Source organism: Setaria italica, chromosome VI (genome assembly GCF_000263155.2).
Source record: "Setaria italica strain Yugu1 chromosome VI, Setaria_italica_v2.0, whole genome shotgun sequence".
Lineage (NCBI taxonomy): Eukaryota > Viridiplantae > Streptophyta > Magnoliopsida > Poales > Poaceae > Setaria > Setaria italica.
Genome location: NC_028455.1, coordinates 32,842,331 through 32,870,060, shown reverse-complemented (window position 1 = coordinate 32,870,060; position 27,730 = coordinate 32,842,331). Strand labels below are relative to the sequence as shown.

The following is a 27,730-nucleotide window of genomic DNA, read 5'->3' as shown; positions in this document are numbered from 1 at the left end:
TTACTCGTATATTCCATAGTGCTTCTCGGGGAGAGGTCAAAGGTTCAAATCCCTTCCATGCATTTTTTTGAGTTTTTACTTGCCTATTTAATTTCGAGCAGAGGTTTTTCTCGTGGCCATGCGTCGGTTTTCCTTGGTTCGCTTTTTCTTGGTTTTGCATCCTCTTCCGTTTTCTACTGGTTCACCGTGACGGACAAGAATTTGACGGCAGAATCATTGCTGCACCCTCTCTCTTTCCTCTCTCTCCTTCTCCGTCGGATCCGGCTGGCCCCAACTCGCTCTCCCTCAGCTCCTCCTCCCTCTCCCCCGGTTGAGGCGGGTGGCGGGCGCAGGTCGGGCGGTGCGGACGAGGCGGCTCGGGCGCGGCCAAGGCCGGGGCGGCGCGCGGGGGGGGGGGAAGGTGGGCGGCACGGCAGGGGTCGGGAGGTGGCTTTGGTGCGGCCGGGCGGGGCGGCCGTGGCGGGTGGGTGGGCGGCACAGGCGGTCGGGGCAGCGCGGGTGGTCGAGGTAGCCTCCTCGTTGGCTCCTCGCCACTGGCGGCTCTAACTCCTCCGCCATAAGATGCAGCCGCGTCCACCACTGATGCTGATGGGTGAAGGAAGATCCCGCCGGCACCGTATGTTCTTCTGCTCTTGCGGGCAGCTGCCGCCTCCTGGTCCTTCGATCACTTTGACGAATGGGAGGCAGAGGAGGAGGCCATAGGACCAGGAGGGCAGATGGGGGTGGAGGATGGAAGAGGCGCGACTGGGTGGAGGACGCCAGGACAGAGGTGTGAGCGGAGAAGACGGCTCCGTCTCAATGTTGTAGATCTCGCGGATGGCGTCATGGAGCTTCCACCACAACTTGTCGAAGAACTTGGGGTCGGTCTTCACGAGGTGCCGGAAGGGCTCGATCTTCGTTTTGCCCTTCTATTTATACAGGTACAGCACAGGAACGCGACCTTGATTCCAATCCGAGTCGGCGAAGACATCAATCCCGACACGTCCGGCCTCAATTCCGATCGGCAACCTCGATTCCAAATCAGTGAGGACGACGGAGGAGAGAAACGGAAGGGGAGGTGGACGGGCGAAGGAGAAGACGTGCGGTGCGGACAGGACTGTGCACAAAAAACTGTAAGCCTGAGCACGCTACTATTGTTCCGTACTATCCTAATGTGAATTCTTCACGTTTCTAAATTGTACCGGAGATAACTATCCAATGCCTTAATGAAATCCTCAAACCAACCAAAAATGTTTGATGCACACATGCAAATCTAAGAAATGTCTGGCACATGAATGTTTGATGCGCACATGCAAATTTAAGATGTGTCTGGCACACGAGGGTCGAGGATTTTTTTTTTGAAAAACATTTGATGGGTGTGGCACGATGGCACCCGGGGCATAGAGAGTCATTCCGAGTTGTTTGAGGTGTGGTGGGTACGCCGCGGAGGTGCACATCCCGAGCAGCTGCAGGTGGTGTGGATCGGTCGGTTCCAGCACGCGTCATGCTCTTGTTCTACGGCAAGAACCTGCCGAAGCTCTGCTGGTACAACCCGGTGGTGCTACTGCCGCCGGCGCAGTTGTTGCTATTGATGCTCACCGCCGCCGGCGCAGGCGCAACCAGGCGGCAGCATCAATAGAAACCACTGCCACTGCAGCTGAGCATGCCGACGACGAGGTGTACGTAGATGCAGAGATCTTGACCGCTGCTGACTTCCAGTTCTCCGGCACGCCCGATGAAGATTTCGTCAGTCTTATGCAGGAGATGGACATGACCTGATCTTTAGTGAGATCTGATCGATCCTGCATGCCTGCTGGCGGCGCTCGCCTATGTCGCTGCCTCGGCTGCTTCGAACCATCCGACTGAGTGTTAATGTGGTATACACACGGCCAGATCAAGTTGGAGCGAGCTAGGCATCGGTGATGACGAATAGTGCGCACGAGCCTATCAGACTACCTAAGTAGGGTCAAGTCTTCCATTCATTGCATGGAAGCATTTGCTCAAATAATGCCGAAGGATTCTTTGAATCCTACCTTGCGAAACATCAGCAGGAAATTTAACTCGCATGATTTTTAGCACTGGTGTGGATATGAATAAAAGCTTTAGGAAATCAAGGTCATGTGACTGTTACGTTCAAGCCTTCAATCTCGACCTCTTCAAGATCAGTGAAGCTTCAATTTCCAGCTCTTCGAGATGAGTCAAGGAGATATGTTGACTTTTTCCCCACGTGACTGAGGCAACTAGGTTTTGGAAATCAAAGCATTCATAAAGCTATAATGTCCTAGTCCTAGATTCCTATCGAAAAGATGTGTAGTGCACTCACTCTAGTTTTTTAGTGCTATACCTTTATGTGTATAGTACACTCACTCTCTCTTTTTTTTTTGTTGTGTGTGTGTGTGGTCCCTTGTTTGATGATATTTGGACATGTGATGTTGATAATGTCCGTCCATAATGTATTTTGCTATCTATAATTTCGTCAAGTGCTAATTTGGTCAGTGCAGATTTGAACATTTTTTTATTATACCTGGAATTTGATCATGAATGTGAACGTTTTGTACTTTAGAATCTTTTTAATATGCTTTGGACTGTTAAACGAGCTAAATGTTTGGTGCACGGATTAAAATGGGTTTAGCCCATTCATAATTGGACAGTAACGTGAATGTCAAGTAATGAATTGGGCTAAAAACAACCTAAAATCCAATGGGCCGTGCCTAAAAAACATGCCATAAACGAAAATGTAATGGGGTTGGGGGGATCAGCTTGGTATGGGCTAAGCCCATAATAAGCTGGGCTTTCAATTGGATTTGGCATATAAATAGGTTGCTTGCCACATGACATTCTACGATATTGTGTAAGCTTAAAAATGACAACAAAAAAAAAACGTCGTAGATCAGTGATGAAAGAAGGATCATCATAAATTCTATGACGAAAAGCCACGTTTTCGTTACAGAAAACCATTTATGACGGGTGATAGGCGACGAACGGATTTCGATCGTCATAGATTACAAAACATGACGTAATTTACATTTTTTATGGCATAAATGACACATCACCTATCATGACATTTCTTTTCTTTCTTGTAGTATAGTCCTGCCATCATATCCATTGGTCCATCAAAGGCATCCATAAGTAAAATCCCTCGCTCGCAGGTACGTAGGTGATGACGTGAAAAGAAAGCACACAAAATAGGACAGTAAAAAAAATCCAAATCATTCGCAGATGGACCAAGAACTGAAAGAATCGGTGGAACTGTAGTTGCCTATCTCGGCATACTACAGGTTACGTGTTTATATATGGGAGTACTAAAGACTCCAACACAATTACAAATGAGATCGTAGGATATCCGGTTTGTTGTGTAGATTTACAATTTTAAAGATAGAGCTAATAAATCTATCCTATCTATAACAAACCGAATTCTCTTTTGAACAAGATTTACATGAGTCGGACTCTAGACCGACTATATTTCTAACACCCTCTCTCAATCTTAACCTCCTGATGCCACGAGGTTTAGATTGCGCACAAAACACTGAAGTGACCGAACAGGCAAAGCTTTGGTGAATCCGTCTGCCAACTGATCTCCTGAAGGAACAGATCGAACTTGCAATTGTTTCTTCATAACTCACTCTCGCACGGAGTGGAAATCAATTTCTATGTGCTTTGCTCTAGCATGAAACACCGGATTAGCAGACAAGTATGTAGCTCCTAGATTATCACACCATAAAATTGATGTTTGCTCAATTTTAAATCCAAGTTCAGCTAGTAGCGATTCTAACCAGATTATCTCAGCTGTTGCATTGGCCATGGATTTATACTCAGCTTCAGTCCTTGATCGTGATATAGTTGCTTGTTTTCTAGCACTCTAGGATATCAGATTTGCACCAACAAATATTGCAAAACCACATGTCGATCTTCTATCATCAACACTTCCTGTCCAGTCAGCATCAGAGAATCCACTAATGACAGCAGACACTGACTTCTGAATTTTGAGACCCAAACTCAAGGTGTACTTATTATACCTCAATATTCGCTTGACTGCTGTCCAATGCAATGTAGTGGGCGCATGCAGAAACTGACAGACTTTGTTTACTGAATATGACAAATCAGGACGTGTCAGCGTCAAGTACTGTAGAGCACCAACAACACTTCTGTATCTAGTGCTATCTTCTGGACCGAGTGCCTCCCCTTCATAGCTAGAAAGCTCTCAGATGCCGATAGTGGTGTATTACACGGTTTGCACTCGGTCATGCCAACTCGGGCCAATATGTCTTGCGCATATTTACCTTGAGAGAGGATTATACCGTCCTTTTCTTTCTTCACTTCAATGCCCAGAAAATAATGCAGCTCACCAAGATCCTTTAATGCAAATTCTTTCTTCAAATCTTCAAGGAGGGCCGACACAGCTTATGGGGACGAGCTTGTCACAATAATATCATCAACATAGACAAGCATAAAAATTGTTACATGTCCCTTTCTATAAATAAATAATGAAGTGTCGGATTTTGAGGAAGTGAAACCGAGAGAAAACAACTTGGTACTTAACCTGGAGTACCACACTTTTGGCACTTGCTTCAGTCCATAAAGAGCTTTATCCAATTTGCATACAAATGTAGGTTTATTTGGATCTTCAAATCTTGGTGGTTCTCTCTTCCAGAAGACCATGCAAGAACGCGTTCTGCACATCAAGCTGTCGAAGACACCATCCTTTGGAGACCGCAACCGACATCACAAGTCTGATAGTAGCCATTTTCACAACTGGACTAAATGTGTCTTCATAATCGATACCGTAGCGCTGCTTAAAACCTTTAGCTACCAACCTTGCCTTGTATCTGTCTATACTACCATCAGCTCTTTTCTTGATTTTGTACACCCACTTGCAATCAATCAAATTCCTACCTGCTTTATCTGGAACAAGGTGCCAAGTCCCATTACGCATCAATGCAAGGTATTCCTCTTGCATTGCATGTCCCCATTTTGAATCCCCAAGTGCTTCTTGTACTGACTCAAGCTCACCAGTGGAGCTGAACAGACCATACCGTATCATCCCATCATACAGTTTCTTGGACTTGACAATCCCACTTTGTAATCTTGTGTGTCGCCTAGAAGAAGCTGGTGTTGTTGGAGTAGCAGGCGACACAACTGATCCGCCTTTGGACCCAGAAGATCCGCCTAGGGCGTTGAATGGTGCAGTAGCGGTGGACACAGGTGCAAGCACGCTCGGCTCGGCACTTGGCTCGTCAGGGAGTGGCGGCTCTCCTGGTGGCTTGCCCGTCGCGCCCGGCAGCCCGCCCATCGGCTCGCCCATTGGCTCGCTCGACGGCTCGCCCGGAGCTAGCCTGGCGCCCCCACCAAGCGAGCGCGGAACCAGCCTGGCGCCCCTACGCGGTGAGTGCGGAAGCGTGGAGTGTGGTGCGGGAGCCATCGTGGCCCCCCCATGCAGCGAGCGCGGGACCGTCGTCGTGGGAGCTGGTACGGCGCGCGTCCGCGTGAAAATCAGCGCTTGGTACATAAGTTGATGTAGAATCCACCTCCAATTTTTCCTGTAGATCATCACTAGCACCAGACAGATTAGTAGCATTAGTAATATTGGAAGCAAAACAATTTTCATCCCTAGGATTGCGAAGGAAATCAGGAAGGAGGATAATGTCTTTGCGAAGTTGAGCGCCAGCATTGGGATGAAGCTTAGCAAAGGGAAAGATAGTTTCATCAAAGACAACATCGTGAGAGATGTAGATGTGATGAGCGGAGATATCTAGACATTTAAAACCTTTGTGCATGGAACTATAACCAAGAAAAGCACATTGGGTGGAGCGAAACGAGAGCTTGCGAGAATTATATGGTCGCAAATTAGGCCAGCATGCGCAGCCAAAAATACGAAGGCTGTTGTAATTAGGAGTTTCATGAGACAATCTTGCAACAGGCGTGTCATAGTTGATCACCTTACTCGGCAAAAGATTAATAAGATATGTGGCCGTGAGGAACGTCTGATCCCCAAATTTTAAAGGCATCGATGCATTGGCAAGAAGTGCGAGGCCAACTTCGATGATATGCCGGTGTTTTCTCTCAGCCGCCCCATTTTGCTGATGAGTATGAGGGCAGGACACGCGATGGGTGATGCCAATCCATTCAAAGAAGGAGTGCAGCTTTTCATATTCCCCTCCCCAATCAGATTGGATGCAGATAATTTTCTTATTAAGCTTCCTTTCGACAAGATTCTGAAAGTCGTGAAAAACCTGAAAAACATCAGATTTGTGGCGCAAGAGATAGATCCCGGTGTATTTGCTATAATCATCGATAAAGCTGACTTATTAAGTGTATCGCCCAGTAGAGGTAGGAGCCAGTCCCCACACATCAGAATAGATTAAATCAAGAGGAGCACTAGAAACTTTATTCGAAACTGTATATGGAAGCTGATGGCTTTTAGGCCTTTGGCAAGCATCACAAATAGACTCATGATTATGAGTACTATCATGCAGCAAATTATTAGTACTAAGAATTTTCTCGACAATGGGAATAGCTGGATGACCTAGTTGACTGTGCCATCTAGAGATAGACAGCTTATTGACTTCATAAACTTGTTTACTGGAATTTCCTTGGAACGAATGCGACGCTAGAGGATAGAGACCGCATTTACATCTGCCTTGATGAAGGATTTTCTTCGTGTCCTGATCCTTGATTAGAAAGAAATTCGGATGAAATTCAAGGAAAGCATTATTGTCTCGTGTTAATTTATGAACAGAAACAAGATTCTTGTGGGAGCTAGGAACATGAAGGATGTTTTTGAGATGGAAATCCTTGCTGGAGGTATGAAAAATTGAATGCCCAATATTACTAATTTTCAAACCTGAGCCGCTGGCGGTGTGGATTTGATCTCGTCCCGTATATTTGTCACGCACAGTGAGCTTCTCCAACTCACTAGTTACATGATCAGTAGCACCACTGTTAGCATACCAGTTGGTGTCATATCCGTAGCTTGCTTCAGCAGAGCCTGCTATCTTGCTTGGCCGTTGCTCGTCGTTGTCGTAGCGGTACCAGCATCTTGAGGCCTCATGTCCCACTTTCTTGCAGATCTGACACTGAACCTTCTTCTTGAGTGAGGCTGAGGTGTTGTTGGCACCGCTGATCTGGTTTTGGCTAGGGTGTCCGCGACCACCACGGCCTCCACCATTGCCTCTGCCGTGGTAGCTTCCTCGCGCACGATTAGAGCCGTGCCCGTGAGAAGCAGCATTGGCCGACGATTGATATTGACCGGCCTCTTGAAACATCTCAAGGCGAAGATCGTACTCCATCAATTGTGAGTATAGATCTGAAAGGAAAATAGCATCCCCACGGCCAAGCATAGCAGACACAAAGGGGTGATAACCATAATCAAGACCATTAAGAATATGAGCAACCACCTCTTCGTCGCCAATGGATTTTCCAGCGGCGGCGAGTTCATCCTTGATGTTCTGCATCTTATTGAAGTAGGCAGCCATCGTCAGGCTACCCTTCAAGGTAGCCAGTTGCATTTGCAGATTGGTGACCCGTGCTCTAGATTGCTCCACGAACATAACCTCCAGCACCTTCCATGCTTCAGTGGAGGTTGTCGTGGTCGCTACTCCTGCCAGCACCTCTCGGGTGATGGAATTCAGCAGATAGCTGAGGAACTGTTGATCTTTGCTCACCCACGAATCGTACTCGGGGTTGGAGACTTTCTTCTTGCCGTCCAGCAGTACCTCTAGGATTGGACTTGGTGCAGGAACCTTCCCCTCAAGGATCCCAAGGAGCTGGGCCCCACGAAAAGCAGGGAGGAACTGCGCCTTCCACAGGACATAATTGTCCCGTGTGAGTTTCTTGGATACTTGTCCGAGTTGCAGCGACGTGGAGGAGGAGGATGCCATGGACGGATCTTGCGTGTGCTTTAGGAAGAGGCAGCTCTGATTACTATGAAATAATTGGTGGAACTGTAGTTGCCTATCTCGGCATACTACAGGTTACGTGTTTATATATGGGAGTACTAAAGACTCCAACACAATTACAAATGAGATCGTAGGATATCCGATTTGTTGTGTAGATTTACAATCTTAAAGATAGAGCTAACAAATCTATCCTATATATAACAAACCGAATTCTCCTTTGAATAAGATTTACATGAGCCGGACTCTAGACCGACTATATTTCTAACAAGAACTACTAACCTAACAGTCTAATACACATTTTCGCCACAAAATATACCATGGGCATGGCCATTGCTGGAGAAGAGACGAGAGGAGAAAGACCCTAGATGGTCTTGCCGTCGTAGTGATCTGATAGCCTAGAGCTACCTGCACTGAAAACTTGAGCTATATGCAGTTCATCCATCTGAACAAGGGAGGATGTTGGACAGGAGGGGCGGACCAGTAGATTGGTTATGGAAGGGGAGGTTTGCTCTCACATTAGCCTAGCTATTTTGAAGGAAATCCTAACACCTAATCGAATGTTTTAGCTAGGTTGATTTGTATTTCTCCTTCTCACATGTATGTGGATCTGATCATCTGAACCCCATGAAGCTCCTTCCGTATCCTCGGACAGGTCTCCAGCAATGCAGGGCATGATTCGGATTTTCAAGTTTCGGGTAGGGAGATCAAGCAGCACTGTTCCAAACTTTGAGGGAAAGGCGAGTTAACGCGGTGCTGACACTGCCAGCAGGGAATGTGATGGAAAGAAAACAATAGTTACCACCATAATTTTTTTTAACGCACAAGATAACTACCACCATATATAGTTTTCAATGGCATAGGGCCGCTGCAACAACAACAACAGTTACCGCTAAATTTCCGGGCTGGTCCTGACCTGGTCGATCAAGAGCAAGACTCAGGATGGGCTTGATCGAGCCATGGCACCCTAATTTCCTCTTGAAGTAAGGGGGAAATATGCACATGCAACGTTCTCTATGTAGCTGTACTGCTGTAGGTATTCTCCACCCAATCTCTATATCAAATGAAAGCCCCCATATATATATATGCTTATATTAAAATGCACAATATATATCTTTGCTATCTAAAGACTGTACCTTCGATAGATTAGGCATGTATATTTCTCTTACGTACCAACATCTACTTATAAATAAAGATTCCCCTTGTGCCTACCTATAAACAATATGTAGATATTCTATATAGTTTTCCTCACATAGTGTAGGTATTTCTCTTGTATCCATAAACATTAGTATCTTAATAAATAATGTTCCCGGCTAGATTTTCGCTAAAGGAAATATTAAGTGAAGAATAGTATATCCTCTGCATAATACGCACATATACATCCAATCCATAATACGCACAACTTATTACCAATAACATGTACGTATAAATAAAGATTTCCCTTGTAACTATAATCAATATGTACGTATCGCATATTGTAGGCAATATTTCTCTTGTGTAGCCATAAATATTATTGTAATAAATAAAGTTCCCTGCACCCTTGTCCAGGGAATATATTGAGTGTGAAGGATCGGATATCCTATGCATAACATGCACACATCTAATCCATGCGCAAAATAAATGCACTGCATCCTTGCTAACAGATACTAAAACCACAAACGGCCTGCCTCTCTCTCTGTGTGCGCTCATCTCCCATGCACACGTACACACGTACGTACTCAGATGCTAGAGGGATAGAATTGCGGGCGCATGCAAGACATCCCCAAGAAGTCAACTAAAATACCTCAGCGATTCTTTTCTAGAAGGATACCCGCATGCATGGCTGCATAATTGAACTCCCGAGTTGACTCTTGTCTCTCACAGTCTCACTGTCTCTCTCATGCATCCTCGTCAGCGACCGCATGCAGACGCGTGTCCCCTGGCCCTGGCCTTTAAAACCCCCCTCCCCTCCGTCCCAGTTTCCCTCACTCCTCACACCGTACTCACAACCGCAACGCGCGCTCTCGTCCTCTACCGCGTCGCTTGCGCACGTACGTGTGTTATCTTTGCGGCTTGCAGGTGCGGCTGCGGCGGCCATGGCGTCCTCGGCGGCGAACGGCAGCAGCGGGGCGGCGAGGGAGCAGGGGCGTGCTCGTTTGGCGGCGGGCGGTGGCGGGCTTCACCGGGACATGGGGTGGGTCGGCGTGCGGAAGCGCCTCTGGGGCGGGTACGCGGCGGAGATCCGCATCCCGAGCAGCCGCAAGCGCGTCTGGATCGGCAGGTTCCAGCACGCCATGCAGGCGGCGCTCGCCTACGACGCCGCCATGTTCCTCTTCTACGGCAAGACGCTGCCGAAGCTCCGCCGGTACAACTTCCCGGAGGCGCCGCGCCCCAGCTTCCCCGAGTTCGTGCGAAGAGCCCTCACCGTCGCCAACGTGAAGGCGATCGCGGAGGAGCACGCCCGGAGCGTCGGCCGCTTCGCCCCGCTTCCACCGCCCGTGATCCCTGCACCACCGGCGCCCCTGCATGTGGCGGAGGCTGCTGGTGGCGCTGCTGCCGCCGGCGCAGGGGTCGCTGTTGAAGCTGCTGCCGCTGGCGCGGGGGTTGCTGTTGATATTGCTCCCGCAGCCGGCGTAGGAGCAACAACTACCGCCGCGGATAGGCGTATCAACGACGAGATCTACATCGATGCAGACATCCTGACTGGTGCTGACTGCCAGTTCTCCGGCGCTCCAGTCCCTGATGAGGATTTCGTCAGGTTGATGGACATGGACGTGGACCTGATATTTGGCGATATCTGAGCGATCGATCACCGATCCTGCTACCTAGCTGCTGTGTCACTGTGTGAGGTAGCTAGCTAGCCATATGTCCATGCAATAGCACTACAAGACGATGGGATATGTGGTCGTTAAAAGTGTAGATGTGGTCGTAAAAGTTATTAACGACCACAAAAATGTTACAAGACCAGTAATGAGCTTTATTACAAAGAAACAGTGTCGCACTTCACCTTTTTCAGTTCTTGAAAGCCTTAATTTGCATCCATAACTGAATAAGAAGTGACAGGCCTCCAATTATGGAAAAAGCAGCGCTACATCAAGGATAAGTTGCTCTGGAAAAATATATTTGAAGAAACATAACTAGTCTGCTTTTATCTCTCTTGAAAGCTCACTGACATCCATAATATTGAAAAGGCAGAAGTTAATTTACATGTGAAGGTAAGCTGAAACTTTGTCGTCTCTTGTTGTTCTGTTTTATTTATCTTCTTAAACCTGAATACAAAGTGACCAAAAGGAAGACAAGAATAAAAAAAAACTGCTATGTAAACTTCTGCACACAACGTAAATGAGTACACCAAATAACTTCAGGCCGATACAATATATGAATCTTTATTAAGTATATTCAGGTACACTAATTCCAAAAAAATCAAAATTACCATCTAGCTGTAGAAGAGAAAAAAGTGCACACTTAATTCATTAATCCTCAAGATCAGGTGGGTCCACATGTTCGATCTACAGGAAAGTATATCAAATCTTCCGTTCAACTAATTTTCTATGTTAGCAAAATTCAAGAAAGTTGATCTAGAAGAATACTGATTACCAGTGTACCGTCCAGAAAATAAGATGTCGTGCCATCGATCAACATCGCAGCTCCACGTCCAGCACAAGAGAGGTTATTGCCGCCCCTCTTCTGATGTGCTTGTGCTGCCGCATGCATGACACCAAGGCTGCCGATGTGCTTGTGCCGTTGTGCTGCCGGCCGAAGCTGCCGATTTGTTCCCCGCAATGGGAGTGACAGCCAAATCGAGGTTGCAGCCTTTGCAGGTATATGGATTCTGGCGCAGTGGTGAGGAGGCTAGAAGAGTAGCTCTGGCGTGATGAATGCACCGAGCGGATCTGCGAACGATGCTTTGTCAGCCCGCGGTGGGACAGCGGCTCTGCCGACAAGCGCAGCGGCACAGGGATTAGCGGCAAGAGGGAGATTGGAACCGCTATTTTTATGTGGGACGATATGGATCAGGTAGCGATTGTGTAGAGGAGTTGCTAGGATGGACAGGCTTACGTGGAAGGATCGGGAGAATGTTGTGAACCGGCGACGCACTAGGTGCTAATAGATGCATTTTCTTGTTAGTCCAGGGCAACCAACCCAAAACAACGATGACATATAGGCAAAATTAGCGACAGCTAGTTTTTTCTCGTCGGTTCCAGCGATTTGCTACCGTGACAACTAAAAAATAGGATCGACGACCACAGTTTGTGTGCGGTCGTTAATGTCTAGTCGCTAAAGCTCAGGATTCCAGTAGTGAAATAAATCGCTAAATGTTTGTAATCCTGTGGCCGGTGTGTATATACAGCAAGTTATTGAAATGAAAACTCTTTTATGTGTCCAGTCGATCTTGTGGTGTTATGATATATAGATGTTCAATTGCAGCAAATAGTCTTCCGACTGGATCCGGCCTGGATGCAATTTGTTTATGGAAAACGGTAAAGGAGGAAGCAAATAGAGCAGGAAAGAAAAGGCGCGAAAACCGACCGATGGCGCGAAAAGGCGCGAAAACCGACCGATGGCGCGAAATTTGATATTTGAAACCTGAGAGTAGTGCAACTGTTAAAAGTTCACTGTTTAATTTCCTAGGATTTCTAGAAGTGGAGCACCTATATGAAACCATGAACAAGACTTTGTGCAGACTTGAATTTTAATTACCTTTTTTAATGTGCAATTAGCATACCATCCTAACTTCTTATCTCACAAAAAATCAACATCTTCTCACTTCAGAAACAGGTTGATGTTCAATTCTTGGGTATTCACTTCGAACTACTTAAAAACTTCAACACCTACCAAACATTAATATCTTGTGCATCTTTCTGGCATAAATTTTTGGGTATATATTCATTTATTTTCTACTCCTATTTGGCGCATGGACAAGAAGAAAGTTACATGATTTAATTTTATGTATCCCTTTGAGTTACTGAGCACTACTGATCCAACCCAATAACTGAGATGGACGATCATCATCAGTTCATGCACCGGTGGCTAATCATCTGGGTTCAGCTAGATTACTACCACACATAACATAAGAACTGGACAGTTAGTTGAGTGCATGGCATTATTACCTTAACCGCCGCATCGCGTTGATTCCACGCAGGGACGCAGGGTGTTGTAGCCGGGTACGTTCGGACGAGGCAACGTACGTACGCGCACGCATGCAACCGACCGTGGTGACGACGCCGTGTTTCGTCTTATGGTCTCGATCGGTGGCAAAGTGAGAGGCTTCTCTTTCCTTTTTTTTTGGGTGAAAAAAGGGAGCCTGCCTGCGGGCGTTCCAGCGCCGCGGACGTACAGAAAGGTACGGTCGTGTGGACTCGTGGCCGTGCAAGCGGCGGATCGGACGCGCCAGCGCCAGCGCCGCGCGCACGCCAAGCGGCCTTGCACTGCGCGCGCCGCGACACGTACACGTGCATGGGCTGCACGGTGCGCACCGGCCGTTGCCTTCCACGGCTGGGGCGCTCGCGTCCGAGGCCGCGCCAGGCTCATGATGATCACGTACGCTCACGCCCCAAGCGGCGCCATGACATCTCCAAAACAAGCAACGCAATTACTGACGACGCATCACCCACGATCAGTTCATGCACCGTTAGTTAATTGATCGTCTGGATTCAGATTACTACGACATGATGATGATCCAGTGAACTGCACAGTTGAGTGAGCGTGTGACGCACTGGCACTACCGTACCGCGCGGCAGCACCGCGTCGATCCCACGCAGTGCCTGCGTCTAGACGGCCGGCCGGGTACGTACGGATCGGACGAGGCGACGCAGCATGCGACGGTGGTGACGACGCCGTGTTTCGGCTTGGTCTCGGACTCTCGGTGGCAAGGTCAGAGGTTTTTCTTTGGAAAGGAAGTCAAGAGGCCTGCACGCATGTCGTCGGCTCGTCGCGACGGCCGCGCGGCCAGCGCCAAGCGGCCCCGGCTGCGCGGTGCGCGCCCCGCCCGATGCTTTCCACGGCCGGGGGCGCTCGCGTCCGAGGCTGCCGGACTCATCACCGATCGCACACCCCCAAGCGGCGCGTACGCGATACTTGTTTCGATCGGTTCCTTTGGAGCGCGTTTCAGTTCTAATCTTCTCATACTTTTTTTCGAAGAAGAAAGAGCTATATATTAATACTCAGAAAAAGAGTTACAGACATTCCTGAGCAATTACTTGCTCGATACACACCGGAGGACAACGCATACGCCACACTGCCGCATGTCTTGTACGCCTTGCCAGTTGAGCAAGTTTGTGCGCCGCTCCATTCTTCTCCCTTCTCGAATGAACCACCGACCATGCCGGTAATCTTTCACCCACCTGTTGTGCTTCCTTGACTATAAAACGTAAGCGAGGCTTAAGGACCTCTTTTCCTTGAAGCATTCCCACCAGTGTTTACAGTCCGTTTCCAAGATTACCTTCCTCCTACACCATTCCTCCGCAAGAAAGAGGCCCTCCCTGCACGCAAGCGCTTCGATCTCCTCTGCATCGCTACCTTGGAAAATATATCTCCAAGCTGATAGCTCCACCTGCCCTTGGTCATTGCGAATTACAATGCCAATGCCCGCCTCACCAGTCTGCTCATCAAGAGCCCGATCGACATTTATTTTCACCCAACCAGCTGGCGGTGGCTTCCACTTTGCTACCTGCCTTTCATACATGGATTCTCTCCCAGCCATTAATGAAGAGCTTAGCTTTTGCTTCCCCTTTGGATCAGAAGAATTATTGTGCCGGACAGTGCACAATTCTTCCCATTACTTGCACAAAAACTTCACTGAGGCCATAATAGATAGCTTTCCAGAATCATGGGTTAGATTATTCCTTACATTCCAGGATCTCCACAACAACAGTAGTAACTTGGCCACATCATCTGTATTCATTCTATCCAAACAGAACAGGACATTCATAGCACTACTACAGATCTCGCTATCACCGCCGGCCTATCACCACCTGTTTTAGGTAAACTGACGATGATATAACGATTCTACAGCAAATGAAGATGTAGGACATCAAATCGGCGGTGAAAAATTCATCACCACCGGTTTGTTATACAAGCCGGCGGTGATAGCTATCACCACCGGCTTGTATAACAAACTGGGGGTGAAGGGGGAGTTGGATCTGAAATTTTTATTCATTCCGCTTGAATTCGGACAGCCCCCCTCTCTCTCCTACACCGAACTCCCCCCGTCCTCTCTATCTTCTTTCCCCTTCCCTTACCTCCGCCTCCCCTCCCCTCACCCCTCCGCTCTCGCTCGCGACAGCGGCAGGGCAACTTGTGCAGCGGCGGCAGCGGCAGCAACCCCCGGAGTACCATGGCAGGGACCTGGTGAGGCTCGATGGCGGCGGCATGTGGCGCGGCGCGGCATAGCACAGCTCCGGTGAGGCCTCTCTCTCTCCCTCTCTCCGTGCGCGGCGACGGATCTGGCACGCCGTGGCGCTCCGAGCAGCAGGGTGGCGGTTGGGGGAGGGAGGCGGGTAGTGGGGTGGCGGTAGCGAGCAGCAGTATGGCGGCAGTGGCCATTTTTTTTAATAAGGCTTCACCGCCGGTTCTGGAACTGGTGGTGATGGGGTACCCCAATCACTGCCGAAAGTCATACGACGGATCCCAAACCAGCGGTGAAGGCCGGTTTGGGACTGGCAGTGATAGGGTGATCTGCAGCAGTGTAGGCTCTGAAAGCTGGAACTGCTCCTTGTCCAGCAAAGTTCAATAAGATTGTATAGCTTATCTGAGACTCCTAGCATGTGAGCATTGGACCACTACATGACTTACTGTTTCATCCTCTATACCACATACCTCACAGACGCTAAGGGCAGTCCCAACCCAAGGCACCAACACGTAGTTTTTACAGATGCCATATCATATAGATATTAGCTATAAAATTATGTTAGCAATAAATGATTTCTTCAAAATAAAGTATCAACCAATCTCCTCTCTTCTCTCTCCTTTCCTCTCCAATCCCCCTTCCCAATTTTTTGAATTGTGTGTAGACATGATTTCTCGCATGAGAATCCATTTTCTTTTCTCCCTTTGTTAACTCTCATACCACACTACTCTTTTATTTACATGACATGCTATTTAATGCTACAGAAACTATCCTAGTTACCGGGCTGGGACTGCCCTAGCATGTTCGATGGACCTCCTCCTCTTGTTAACTCGAGTAGCGAGTCCATCATTAATTAATTTCCACCCGAAGATTAGTACTTTGTGTGGCAGTGGTATTTTCCAAAAGGTCTTCCAGATTGGCCTGACCTCTCCATCTGTAGAGTTTGACTGCCTGCTGCCTCCACTCTCCTCATCAAGCAAGGATTTTGCAAGTCGGTACGCACTGCGAACTGAGAAGCATCCATTCTTCTCATACGCCCAGGCAATAAAGTCCTCCTGCACCCTTGTTGGCAACCGTATTTTCAGAAATCTCTCCGCATCATGGCTCCTGAAAAAACGATTGATTATATCCTCCCGCCATTCCATGCGCTCATACTTGATGAGGGAATCATGAATTCATGAGCGCGCTTAAGGCATGACCGAAAATTAAATCAACATAGAGGCGTGGATTCTTCGTGATTGCTTGCTTGTGTCTCACATTATAAAGGCTGCGCACCTATATTTGCAAATAAACTCTATTTATTTTAAAACGTGCAGTTATATTTGCAAGGCTGTGCTTTGAATTTTTTTTAAAAAAATCCAGCTTATATCCTGCCCCCACGCGTAAATGCCACTATGTCTCTACCAAGAAAACCACATCTCCTTCTCGACCTACACGCTAAATATGCATCAATGTCTCTTAGTTCTCACCATCTTCTACCTCGCTCTCGTCTGTCGTTCCTTGCAGCTTGCAGGTGAGGATGATGGAATCTAATGTTCTTTTTCAAAAAATGACAAGGTAATGGGATTCATGCGCTTAGCGAAGTTCATGAAGCCATGAACGATGATGTTTGCTATTGCTTGCGTATCATTTAACAACAGTATTGGTCTTTCTAAAAAGAGTGTTAAGGAGTCATTGCACCTAAGCATTTAAGGCCCGTCCCGACCTGATGGTCATTTGGGGCCGGTTGTGGTGCTGCAAAAAAAATAGACCCGCTCGATGGAGTTAATGGGCGGGCTTGGATTTGAATTTTAGATCCAAACAAAATCAGTTTTTCCATTGGCCGCATTAATCATATGCTCAGGTGTACATGCACCTACCGTACAAGAAAACGTACTGTTGTTTCAAGAAACGACAAGTAATGGAGTTACACATGGAATCGTTCGTATTGTTCTTTCAAGTAACAGGAGACAACACAACTACGATACAAAAGTAATATATTATAATTTAAGTAACAGGAGTCACACACAACTACAATATAAAGTAATATATTATAATTTTGAGAAACAACAAATAATGGGAGTCATGCGGTCAGCGAAGGCATGACCGATGATGTGAGAGCCGTAGTGTGCTCTTTGCAGTTATTTGTGTCATTTAATAACGGTGTCGGTCTTTCCATCAAAAGACAAGTAGCAAGGAGTCATATGGATGTGCCATATAATGTATGCACCATAAAAGAAAACGATAAGTAACAAGAGTCGCACGCAGCTACCATTGTTCTTTCGAAAAAAATGATAAGTAGAGGGTTTTAATGCTCATCAAAGACATGATCGATGATGTGGGAGCTGTACAACATCAAGGGCTCATCGTCATCGTTTTTCCATCGAAAGACAAGCTACAAAGAGGATCCCCTATATATTTAGGGATGGGCAAGTATCTCCATTTGGCATTAAAATAATAGGGAGTATGCGCATTTTGTTTGTTTTTAAACGTGCATATTTTGTTTTTGCAGGCTCTGCTTTATTGGATTGAAAAAGTGAAACGACATCTTATTACCACACCTACTAATCTCTCTAACAAAGCATGCAACGTAAATGCCAACATCTCTACTAACAAATAAAACCATATCCTCGACCTATACGCGTATGCATCAATGTAGGCACTTCTCCTAGACATAAAATTGCATCAGTATCCGGTGGCAAAGGCCTCATCATTAAATAATGAGAATAAGAAAATATTAAGTGAAGAAATGCATATCCTTCACACAACAGGTAACATATCCAATCCATGCTCAAAACAAATGCACAACATCCTTGCTCACTAGCACTAAACCACACACAGCCTTGTATCTCTCTGTGCGCGCTCGTGTCGTGCGTACACACATACACGTACGTACCCAGATGTTACAGATATAAACATATAATTACGTGTGCAAGGCCTCCACAAAAAGTCAAATTAAAGAAATCTCATCAATGCATGTCTACTAGTACGATATCCAGCAAACTAACCTCCCAAGTTTTGACCCTGGTCTCTCACAGTCTCACTGTCCCATGCATCCTCGTCAACGACCGCATGCAGCCACGTGTCCCCTTGCTACGGCCTTAAAACCCCTCTTCCCCTCCTGCCCTGTTTCCCTCACTCCTCACACCATAACAACAACGTCTCTCGTCCTCTATCGCGCGCATCTCTTGTGTAGTATACGTGTGTTATCTTGCAGCTTGCAGTTGCAGGTGACGTGCGGCAGCCATGGCGTCCTCGGTGGCGAGCGGCAGGCCGGCAGCAGCGGGGCGGCGAGGAAGGTGCGGACCAGACGCCCCTCCGTCGCGCGTGCTCGTCCGGCGGCAGCGGCAGCTGTAGCGGCGCCGGCGGCTGGTGGCGCCAGGATTCACCGGGACATGGGGTGGGTGGGCGTGCGGGAGCGGCTATGGGGCGGGTACGCGGCGGAGATCCGCATCCCGAGCAGCCGGAAGCGGATCTGGATCGGCCGGTTCCAGCACGCCATGCAGGCGGCGCTCGCGTACGCCGCCGCCATGTTCTTGTTCTACGGGAGGAACCTGCCGAAGCTCCGCCGCTACAACTTCCCGGCAGGGCCGCGCCCCAACTTCTCGGAGTTCGTGCGCAGAGCCCTCACCGTCGCCAACGTGAAGGCGATCGCGGAGGATCACGCCAGGAGGTTCTGGCGCTTCGTTCCACTTCCACCGCCCGTGATCCCTGCACCACCAGCGGCGCCGGCACCGCCCTTGCAGGTGGTGGAGGCCGGTGGTGCTCTTGCTACCGAGTAGCTGTTAACGCTCCCGCAGCAGGCGTAGGAGCAACCACTACCACCGTGGATGGGCGTGGCAACGACGAGATCTACATTGATGTTGAGATCTTGACCGCTGCTGATTGCCAGTTCTCCGGCGCCCCCGACGAAGATTTCGTGAAGCTTATACGGGAGATGGACAAGGATCTCGTCTTCAGCGAGATCTGATCGACCTATGGTCGATCCTGCTACCTAGCTGCTGTGTCACTGTGTGAAGCTAGCTAACCATATGCCTATATATGCAACAAATCGTTATATACATGTTTGTAGTCGTTGCCGTGTGTATATACAAGATATTGGAATGAAAAAGACTCTTCTATGCGTCTAATCGATCTTGTTGTGTTATGATCTTGTAGTGTTATGATATATCGATGTTCAATTGCAGCGAGCATTCGCTTGGATGGATCCTGGATGCGATTTGTGTTTACGGAAAACGGTAAAGGAGGAAGAAAAGAGTGCAGAAAAGAAAAGGCGCGAAAACCGACCGATGGCGCGAAATTTGATATTTGAAATCCGAGAGTAGCGTAACTGTTAGAAATTCATTGTTTAATTTCCTAGAATTAGAAACTTGATGAAGCAGTGGAGCACCTATGTGTGGAAAGTTCTAGAAACCATGAACAAGGCTTTTTTGCGGCAGACTTGAATTTCAATTACCTTTTTCTAGTGCGCATCTCATGCAGGTATATGAAGGAACTATTGTACATCCTAACTTCTATCACAAAAAATGAGCATCTTATCACTAAGAAACAGGTTCATATTTACCTCTTGGGTTTTCACTTCGAACTACTTAAAAATCTTCAAAACCTACCAAATTTTAATGTCTTGTGCTCCTTTTTGCGTCGGATTTCTAAAGGTAAAATTTGTCCTTTCTTGAAGAACTTCACGAATTTCGTTGTAGTCTAGCTGGTTAGGATACTTGTCTCTCACCCAAGAGACTTGGGTTTGAGTCCTGGCAACGGAAAAGTTTTTGCTACTACTTTTTTTTAGTGCAATATTTTGCTACCAGTAATTTTCTGAAGATTATAGTAGGCAATCACTGGAAATTTCCCACTTTTATTTTACCCATGTGGTTGGCTTTTGCTTCCCATTTCGTTTGTGCTTCTACAGCACTACGCACATTTTTTTTTGTACGTACTAAGCATGAAGAGACATCTCAAAAACAAGAATGTTACACAATTAATTTTACCTCTTCGAGTTACTGAGATTACTAATCAACCCAATCACTGATGATGGGAGGATCAGTTCATGCCCGGTAACTAATCCATCTGGACAGTTGAGAGTCTTGAGTGCGTGACGCACTGGCACTACCGTACCGCGGCGGCACCGCGTTGATCCCACGCAGGGCCCTCTAGAACGGGTACGTACGGACGAGGCGAGGCGAGGCGACACATGCAACGTCGTGACGACGCTGTGTTTCGGCTTGGTCTCGGTGTGGCAAAGTCAAAAGCTTTTCTCTGCTCATTTTTTTTCCTCTCTTGGAAATCAAAGTCAGAGGCCTGCGCGCATGTCGCCGTCGCGACGCGCGTGGCGGCCGTGGCGCGCTGCGACACGTACGCGCACCCGGCCCGTTCTGCTTCCCACGGCCGGGCGCTCGCGTCCAGAGGCCGCCCGCCTCATCACTGATGTGTGATGGCATGGCACCCCAAGCGGCGCCATGCTACTCCCGTCGTGCGCGAAGGCCAATACTTGTTTGTTGTTCGATCATTGTTGCAAATAGTCTGCTAATAGCACGTAATAGCGTCGCTATCTAATGCCGCTAACTTTACTATATCGTGAAATAGCCCCTAGCGCCGCTAACACTGTTATGGTTGAGCTACGACTTATATAGTTGTGATTTACGAACTACAAGTTATGATTTATGACTTATTTTGTCGGTTGTGACTTATTTGCTTATACTTGCACTCACACCTGTATGTACTTATCAAATATGAGATGAAATTTATGAAAATTAATAATGTTTAGGTCCAAATTTTGCTAATTTTTTGCATACCACTAAAGGGTGCCATAGCTGCTGCTATAGTGTCTATAGCTTTTTCAGGAGCACTCCGCTAAATTCTATAGCCGCGATTTGCAACATTGGTTTCGATCGGTTCCTTTGGAGTGCGATTAGTTCTAAAATATCATACTTGATGCTTGGCTATCATGCATGACTCCTCTGATTTCAAATCCTAATTGCGAAAGTGAGACTGTACGCGAAGAACATATATAAAATGGTATTTTAAACTTAAAAGTCGTTTGATTTCTTGCATGTCATTTACAATTGACATTAGTACGTCTTTCTATCAAAAGACAAGTTTGACAAGTATGAAGGAGTAACATTCACCTACCATAGACGTAATGCACTATTCTTTCGAGAAACGATAAGTAATGGGACGGGAGTCATCAGTCATAGATTTAGTGAAGGCAAGATGAAGATCGACATGGAGGCGTGGAGCCATTTGAAGGCTCTTTGGGATTGCTTTGCATGTCATTTCATGGAGGGCATTGGTCTTTCCATCAATTGACAAGTACAAGGAGTCGTATACGCACCTACCATAAAAAGATCATACTATTCTTTGAGAATAAGGGAGAAACTAGAAATATGAGATAGATGGGGCTGAAACTGAACATCCTAGACTACCAATAGTCTTCTTCTACCTTAATCTCTTCCTTCCTTCGTCTATGGTGTTAAAAATTGGAGGGAGGGGGGGGGGGGGGTTCAAGCGCCCTTAAAATCTGCCGCTGTTTGAGAAACGACAAGAGAAGGTAGGTACATGTAGCTAACGTATAGAAGAAATTAATTGTTCTTTCGAGCAACGACAAAGCAAATGAGTCATGCGCTTAGTGAAGACATGGCAGATAATGTGAGTCTCGTATATATGTTGGCTCTTCGCTATTGCTTGCGTGTCCCTTAATAATGGCTTTGGCCTTTCCACTAAAAGACAAAGTAGTAGCCACTTACGCTACCGCAGAAGTAACGTACTATTCTTTCGTGAAATGACAAGTAACGGGAGTTTCGTGCAATTCTTTAGCATCTCTGTTATTTTCCTCTATACTTGAAATCACATGGAATGTACTTTGATGTGTGGTACACCCGACTTCTCCAATTATCTAAAAATCCTAGGATCTTTTGTATTTTGAGATGGAGGGAGTATCTAAGTATACTTTAGTCCATTTGGCATTAAAAATATGGTATAAACGTGCACAGTTTTGTTTCGCAGGCTGCGCCTCGGATTTAAAAAGTGAAACATCCTACCACACCTAATAATCTCTCTAACAAAGCATGCAACGTAAATGCCACTACATCTCTCTACCAAAAAAACCATATCGTAGCTATACAGGCGTATGCATCAATGTAGGCACTATCTTGGAGATAGAATTGCATCCGTATTCGGTGGCAAAGGCTTCATCATTAAATAATCATATGAAAAGAAAATCTTTGCAGATTTTAAGGATGAAATGGTAGTCCCTCACCATGTACCCTCGTCAAGTCGTCAGTGAACACTTGGCGCCTATAAAGCCGGGCCCTGCCCCGTTCTCACAAGTCACACCGCCACGCTCTCGTCTGTTTTTTGCAGCTTGCAGGTGACCTGCCATGGTGAGGAGGGAGCAGGCCCAGCGCGTTGGTGTGCAGCACCACTCGGCTGCGGCTGCGAGGCAGCAGAAGCGCTCGGGGTGGACCGGCGTGCGGTTGCGGCCGTGGGGCCGATGGGCGGCGGAGATCCGCGTGCCGTACACCCGCGAGAAGGTCTGGATTGGCGTGTTCGACACCGACAAGGAGGCGGCGCTCGCCTACGACGCCGCTATCTTCTGCTTCTACGGCGAGGACCTGCCGAGGAGGCGCAGGTTCAACTTGCCCGCCGTGCCCCACCCGGACATCGCCGAGGACGTGCGTCACCAGCTCAGCGTCACCGACATCAAGGACATCGCCAAGAAGCACGCTCGCGACGCACTGCAGGAGGAGGAGGAAGAGGCGGCGGCGGCTGGTCCTTCTGCCGGCGCTGATGCAGATGCGCCTGCTAACACTTACCAAGGGCACAACCCAAACGACATGGATGTCGATCTCAGCCTCTAAACAACCTTCGACTCCGAGGAAGAACTCGCCGCGCGTGGGCGTGATAGCCCCTAGTGTGCGGCAATTACTGAAGTGATGTCTGCGGGGTCTCAATAACATTTCTAGGCTGTCTGGTTATACATCTGTGTAGCAACAGATCTTGAAATATACTAGAACAAATTTGTGGTGTGTTTCGGTGTGTAAGATGTAACATCTATCTTTTCGAAATGCAAACTGTTTCATGTGTCCAATATTAATGAGTATGGCTATGTTTGCGTCTGTACTGTATTTCATAAAAGAAAAAAAATGCAGCAGGTACCCTTTGATATTCGAATACGGTTTTGTAGGAGAGAATGTGAAAGGAAAGAAATGAAGAGCGGAAAAGAAAAGGCGCGAAAACCGACCGTTGGTGCAAAATTTGATTTGAAATATCAGAATGGGACATTCATAGTTCATGGTCTTTGTGATCGCTTGCACGTGTTTAATGACGACATTGGTCTTTCTATCAAAAGACAAGTAGCAAGCAGTCAGCATATACTTTTTTTCGAAAAACGACAAGTAACAGAAGTCGCACGGTACCTACCGTATGTAAGGAATACATTATACTTGTAATTAATGGGAATCGCTTAGTGAAGGCATGATCAATAACGTGGTAGCCATATGTAGGCTCTTTAAGGTTGCTTATGTGTCATTTAAAAAAGGTGTTGGTCTTTCCATCAAAAGACAAGTAGCAAGAAGTCACGTGCGCCTATCAAATAAGGAACACATTATTCTTTTGATAAACAACAAGTAACGGGAGCCACACGTACCTACCATATAGAAGGAATATATTGTTCTTTCGAGAAACACGATATGTAACGAAAGTCATGTGCTCAGGAAGGCATGACCGATGAAGTTGGATCTGTACGTGGGCTCTTTTGTGATTGCTTGAATGTACTTTATTAATGGCATAGATTTTTCCATCAAAACACAAAACTAGTAAAGAGCCACGTGCACCTACCATAAAAGGAATATACTATTCTTTTGATAAATGACAAGTAATGGGAGTTGAATGTAAGTACCGATAAAAGAAATATATTGTTCTTTCAAGAAACGACAAGTAACAGGAATCGTGGTCGGAAGCATGACTAATGATGTGGGATCTTTGTGGTTACTTGCATGTCATTTTATAATGGTATTGACCTTTTCATCAAAAGACAAGTAGCACGAAGGCATGTGTTCGCCTAACATAAAAAGAACGTTTTGTTCTTTCTGGAAATGACAAGTAGCGGGAGTTACACATAGCTACCATATAGAAGAAATATATTGTTCTTTCAAGAAACGAGTAACTTGAGTCATGTACTCAACGAATGCATGACCGACGATGTTGGAGCCGTACGTGGACTCTTCTTGCATGTCATTTAATAATGGCGTTGGTCTTTCCATCAAAAGACAAGTAGCAAGGAGTCACGTGCATCTATCATAGAAGGAACATGCTATTCTTTCGACGAATGACAAGTACAAGAGTACATGCATATCTTTTTTCGGAAACGACAAGTAATGGGAGTCGTGCCCTCAGCGAAATGGGAGTCGTGCCCTCAGTGAAGGCATGACTAGTGATGTGGAAGTCATATGAGGTAAACTTAAATAGGTTCTTCGTGATTGCTTGCGTGTGGTTTAATAATGGCTTTGTTTAGGTTGCCGCCTGCTAGCATCTTAACCAATAAGGTTCAGCTTGCTGTTTTTGTGCTGCACAACACTGTGAAATATCGTTAGGAAAACAATTTTGCTAATATATAGGTGGTTTTGGTAGTCCGAATGTGAAAATATAGATTCTCTCAAGTAACAACAATATCCAAAATTATTAAAAAAATAACAGCTTTTAATCTTCTGATGCGTCACAAAAGCAAATTGATTTTTTTGCAGGTTAATTGTTTCCCTGGGTAATAAAGTCATAAAATCGGGATAAATAAAACAAGTAAAGAAGTAAATGTAAGTCAAGCGAAGCAGCGAGGAAGGTTCCTCCCACTGTTGCTAGAACATAAAAATATTAGAATAATGCATAAAGCCTTTTAGCCCTCAAATACAGCGACATATCTGATTTCCTCATGCATGTCCAGTTGACCATGACTGCATTCTCTAGAGTATATATCCATCTAAGACTGCAGGTTCTAGAGTATCCATCTAAGTATACTCCATTTGGCCTTAAAATTTAGTGAGGATATGCACTTTATTTGATTTAAACGTGTGCTTTCATCTTTTGCAGGCTGTGCTTTAATTTTAAAAAAAATCGAATTACATCCTATATATTCCTACCCCCTCTCATGAATGCCACTGTATCTCTACAACCAAAAACCATATCCTCCATCTGGACGCGTAATGTAGGCGCTACTCTTAAATCTTAGCGGTAGAATTGCATCAGCAGCGGCTGCCTTTTTAAATTCGGAGGAAAAGGAAGTCAAATAAATAATCAGATTGAAAAAAATCTTTTCTACAAAGTTAATTAAATTGACCTACCAGGACGCATGCCACTCGGCAGCCTCGGCTCCCCTCACTACCGCGTGTCAACTCGTGGGCGCCTATAAAACCCCCCGCCCCCGTTCTCACTCTCGCCACACCACAACGGGCTCGTCTTCTACCTCTCGCTCCTGTTTGTTTCTTGCAGCTTGCAGGTGAGGTGTCATTGCCATGGCGACGCTGGCGGCGAACGGAGGCGGCGGTGGTGCGCGCCCGGGCGTGGCGCCCGGGAGGCAGAAGCAGTCGGAGTGGACCGGGGTGCGGCCCCGGCAGGGGGGCCGGTGGGCGGCGGAGATCCGCGTGCCCAACACCCGCGAGAAGCTGTGGATCGGCACGTTCGAGAGCCCCCGCCTGGCGGCGCTCGCCTACGACGCCGCCGTCTTCTGCTTCTACGGCGAGCGCCTGCCCAAGACCCGCAGGCTCAACTTCCCCGTCGCGCCGACCCCAGAACTCCCCGGCATCGTGCGCGCCCGCCTCACCGTCGGCAACGTGAAGGCCATCGCCGAGCAGCACGCCCGCACCGTCGACGCCCTCCTTCCGCCGCCGGGGTTCGCCGCGGCTGCACCTCTGGTGGTGGCGGCGGCGGCGCCGGTGGAGGCCGCGCCTGCTACTTACCATGGCGTCCCGACCGCCATGGCTGATAACAACCTCGTGGCAGGTGCTGCTGATGACAGCCAATTCTCCTTCGACGCCGACGTGATCGCCGGTCTGATGGGCCTTGTCCCCGGCGAGTACTGACCTGATGACCTCCTGGCAAGCTCGATCTGGGAACTGCCAAGCCATATATACCCATGGCTGTGTGATCTAGGTCGTCTAGTTAACTATATTTGCATCCAAAAAATCATGTCACTGCAAGTTTGTAGTTTGGTGCCCGTATGTGTGAGTCTGTAAGATCCTAAGATGTAACAAGTTCTAGAAATCATTGGGAACTGTTGATCTATCATCTATGTACCAATTGTTAAAACATACTCCTTCCGTCCCAAAAAGAATGCAACTCTCGCTTCTCGAGGAGTCAATTTGACCAAACTTATTAAAAAAATATTAACATTCACGTCTCTAAATAGATTTAGTATGAAAATATATTACATGATTTATCTATTAATGTTTATTTTATACCATAAATGTTAGTACTATTTTGTATAAATTTTGTCAAATTTAAAATTGATTGACTTCTCAGGAAGCAAGAGTTGCATTCTTTTTGGGACGGAGGGAGTATATGATATGATGGAGAATTAGGCACAGGAATTTGTGTCGTGACGTTTTCTTTGTTTTAATTTGATTAAGTTTTCAATTTCACAGCTACTATAGCTTTCCGTTTTATCGTCTCTACCATGTGTTCTCTTGCATACTATCTCCTTTTCTCTCTTGCGTGTTTTGCTCCAACGAGATACGGAAATTTTATTTTTGGTCTCATCTATCTTCTTACATGTCGTCGATTTTCTTGTGCATAATATACTACTCTGATAACGGGGGAAAAATCATAGCTAGATACACTACAAAATGTAGTATCAACTAACTGTGTTACTGCTATGTGATTTTTTTTCCCTCTTCGCATGACACCCATGTATCGACGACGTCGATAAGACCATCTGGTCATGGCTGTGTGTTCCTTGCAACAACCAACAAGGTTTCATTCCATAGCTGTTCTTGCCTGAGCATCACGCTGTGTTTCGTTTACTTCTCCAATGCAAATTAAAACAGATGGCCATAACAACCACCAGCTTTGCCGTTACTATCTGAGGGTCAAAGGATCCTACATGTTTAATGTTAGAGAGATGGTGAGGTACTCGGTTTTGAGCCTTTTTTGTGCGTGCCATTTTTTTTCGACGCCTGCCAACTAACCACGTCTATAGTGGGCTGCGGGCTGCGGGCTGCTTCTTGCATATAATTGCAGGGAACAGAGTGGGAGAGTGAGCTGGAAAAATCTTACGCGTCGGTACATGATCCAAGGGTCTAGAGTGGAATTTCCAACTTTCCAAACACTTGGACTTGTTTGGACTTGCCCTGTATTTTCTGAACATTTAGGAAAATGCACTAAATTAATTTGAGATCATAAGCTCCGTTGTAGTCTAGCTGGTTAGGATACTCGGCTCTCACCCGAGAGACCCGGGTTCGAGTCCCGGCAACGGAATTTTTTTCTTATTTTTTCACAGACTTAATTGAATCAGCTCTCTTACTGTTCTTCTGTTTTTTCTTTTTTGTTAAAAGTAACTGCATGAGCC

The 27,730-nt window shown here is 46.8% G+C and overlaps 5 protein-coding genes and 1 non-coding gene across 6 annotated transcripts; 5 read left to right on the top strand and 1 right to left on the bottom strand.

The window, feature by feature from the left end:
* Nucleotides 1–7,264: 7,264 nt before the first annotated feature.
* LOC111257729 lies at nucleotides 7,265–7,856 on the bottom strand. The gene is made up of 2 exons (XM_022827790.1): nucleotides 7,374–7,856; nucleotides 7,265–7,282 (listed from the first exon to the last, which is right to left on the bottom strand). The coding sequence occupies exons 1-2, from the start codon at nucleotides 7,854–7,856 to the stop codon at nucleotides 7,265–7,267; spliced, it is 501 nt and encodes a 166-aa protein (XP_022683525.1).
* Nucleotides 7,857–9,946: 2,090 nt separating this feature from the next.
* On the top strand, nucleotides 9,947–10,651 carry LOC101779924 (ethylene-responsive transcription factor ABI4-like). Its single transcript, XM_004974793.1, has one exon. It carries the CDS (start codon nucleotides 9,947–9,949, stop codon nucleotides 10,649–10,651), a length of 705 nt encoding a protein of 234 aa, XP_004974850.1.
* Nucleotides 10,652–18,572: 7,921 nt separating this feature from the next.
* On the top strand, nucleotides 18,573–19,147 carry LOC105914614 (ethylene-responsive transcription factor ERF015). Its single transcript, XM_012846879.1, has 2 exons — nucleotides 18,573–18,923; nucleotides 19,070–19,147. The coding sequence occupies exons 1-2, from the start codon at nucleotides 18,573–18,575 to the stop codon at nucleotides 19,145–19,147; spliced, it is 429 nt and encodes a 142-aa protein (XP_012702333.1).
* Nucleotides 19,148–22,553: 3,406 nt separating this feature from the next.
* Nucleotides 22,554–23,033, top strand: LOC101778710 (ethylene-responsive transcription factor ERF018). Its single transcript, XM_004974790.1, has one exon. The coding sequence runs from the start codon at nucleotides 22,554–22,556 to the stop codon at nucleotides 23,031–23,033; it is 480 nt and encodes a 159-aa protein (XP_004974847.1).
* Nucleotides 23,034–25,679: 2,646 nt separating this feature from the next.
* Nucleotides 25,680–26,246, top strand: LOC101778314 (ethylene-responsive transcription factor ERF011). The gene has a single exon (XM_004974789.1). The coding sequence runs from the start codon at nucleotides 25,680–25,682 to the stop codon at nucleotides 26,244–26,246; it is 567 nt and encodes a 188-aa protein (XP_004974846.1).
* Nucleotides 26,247–27,566: 1,320 nt separating this feature from the next.
* TRNAE-CUC lies at nucleotides 27,567–27,639 on the top strand. The gene has a single exon. It is a non-coding gene; the product is annotated as a tRNA-Glu (tRNA).
* Nucleotides 27,640–27,730: the final 91 nt, after the last annotated feature.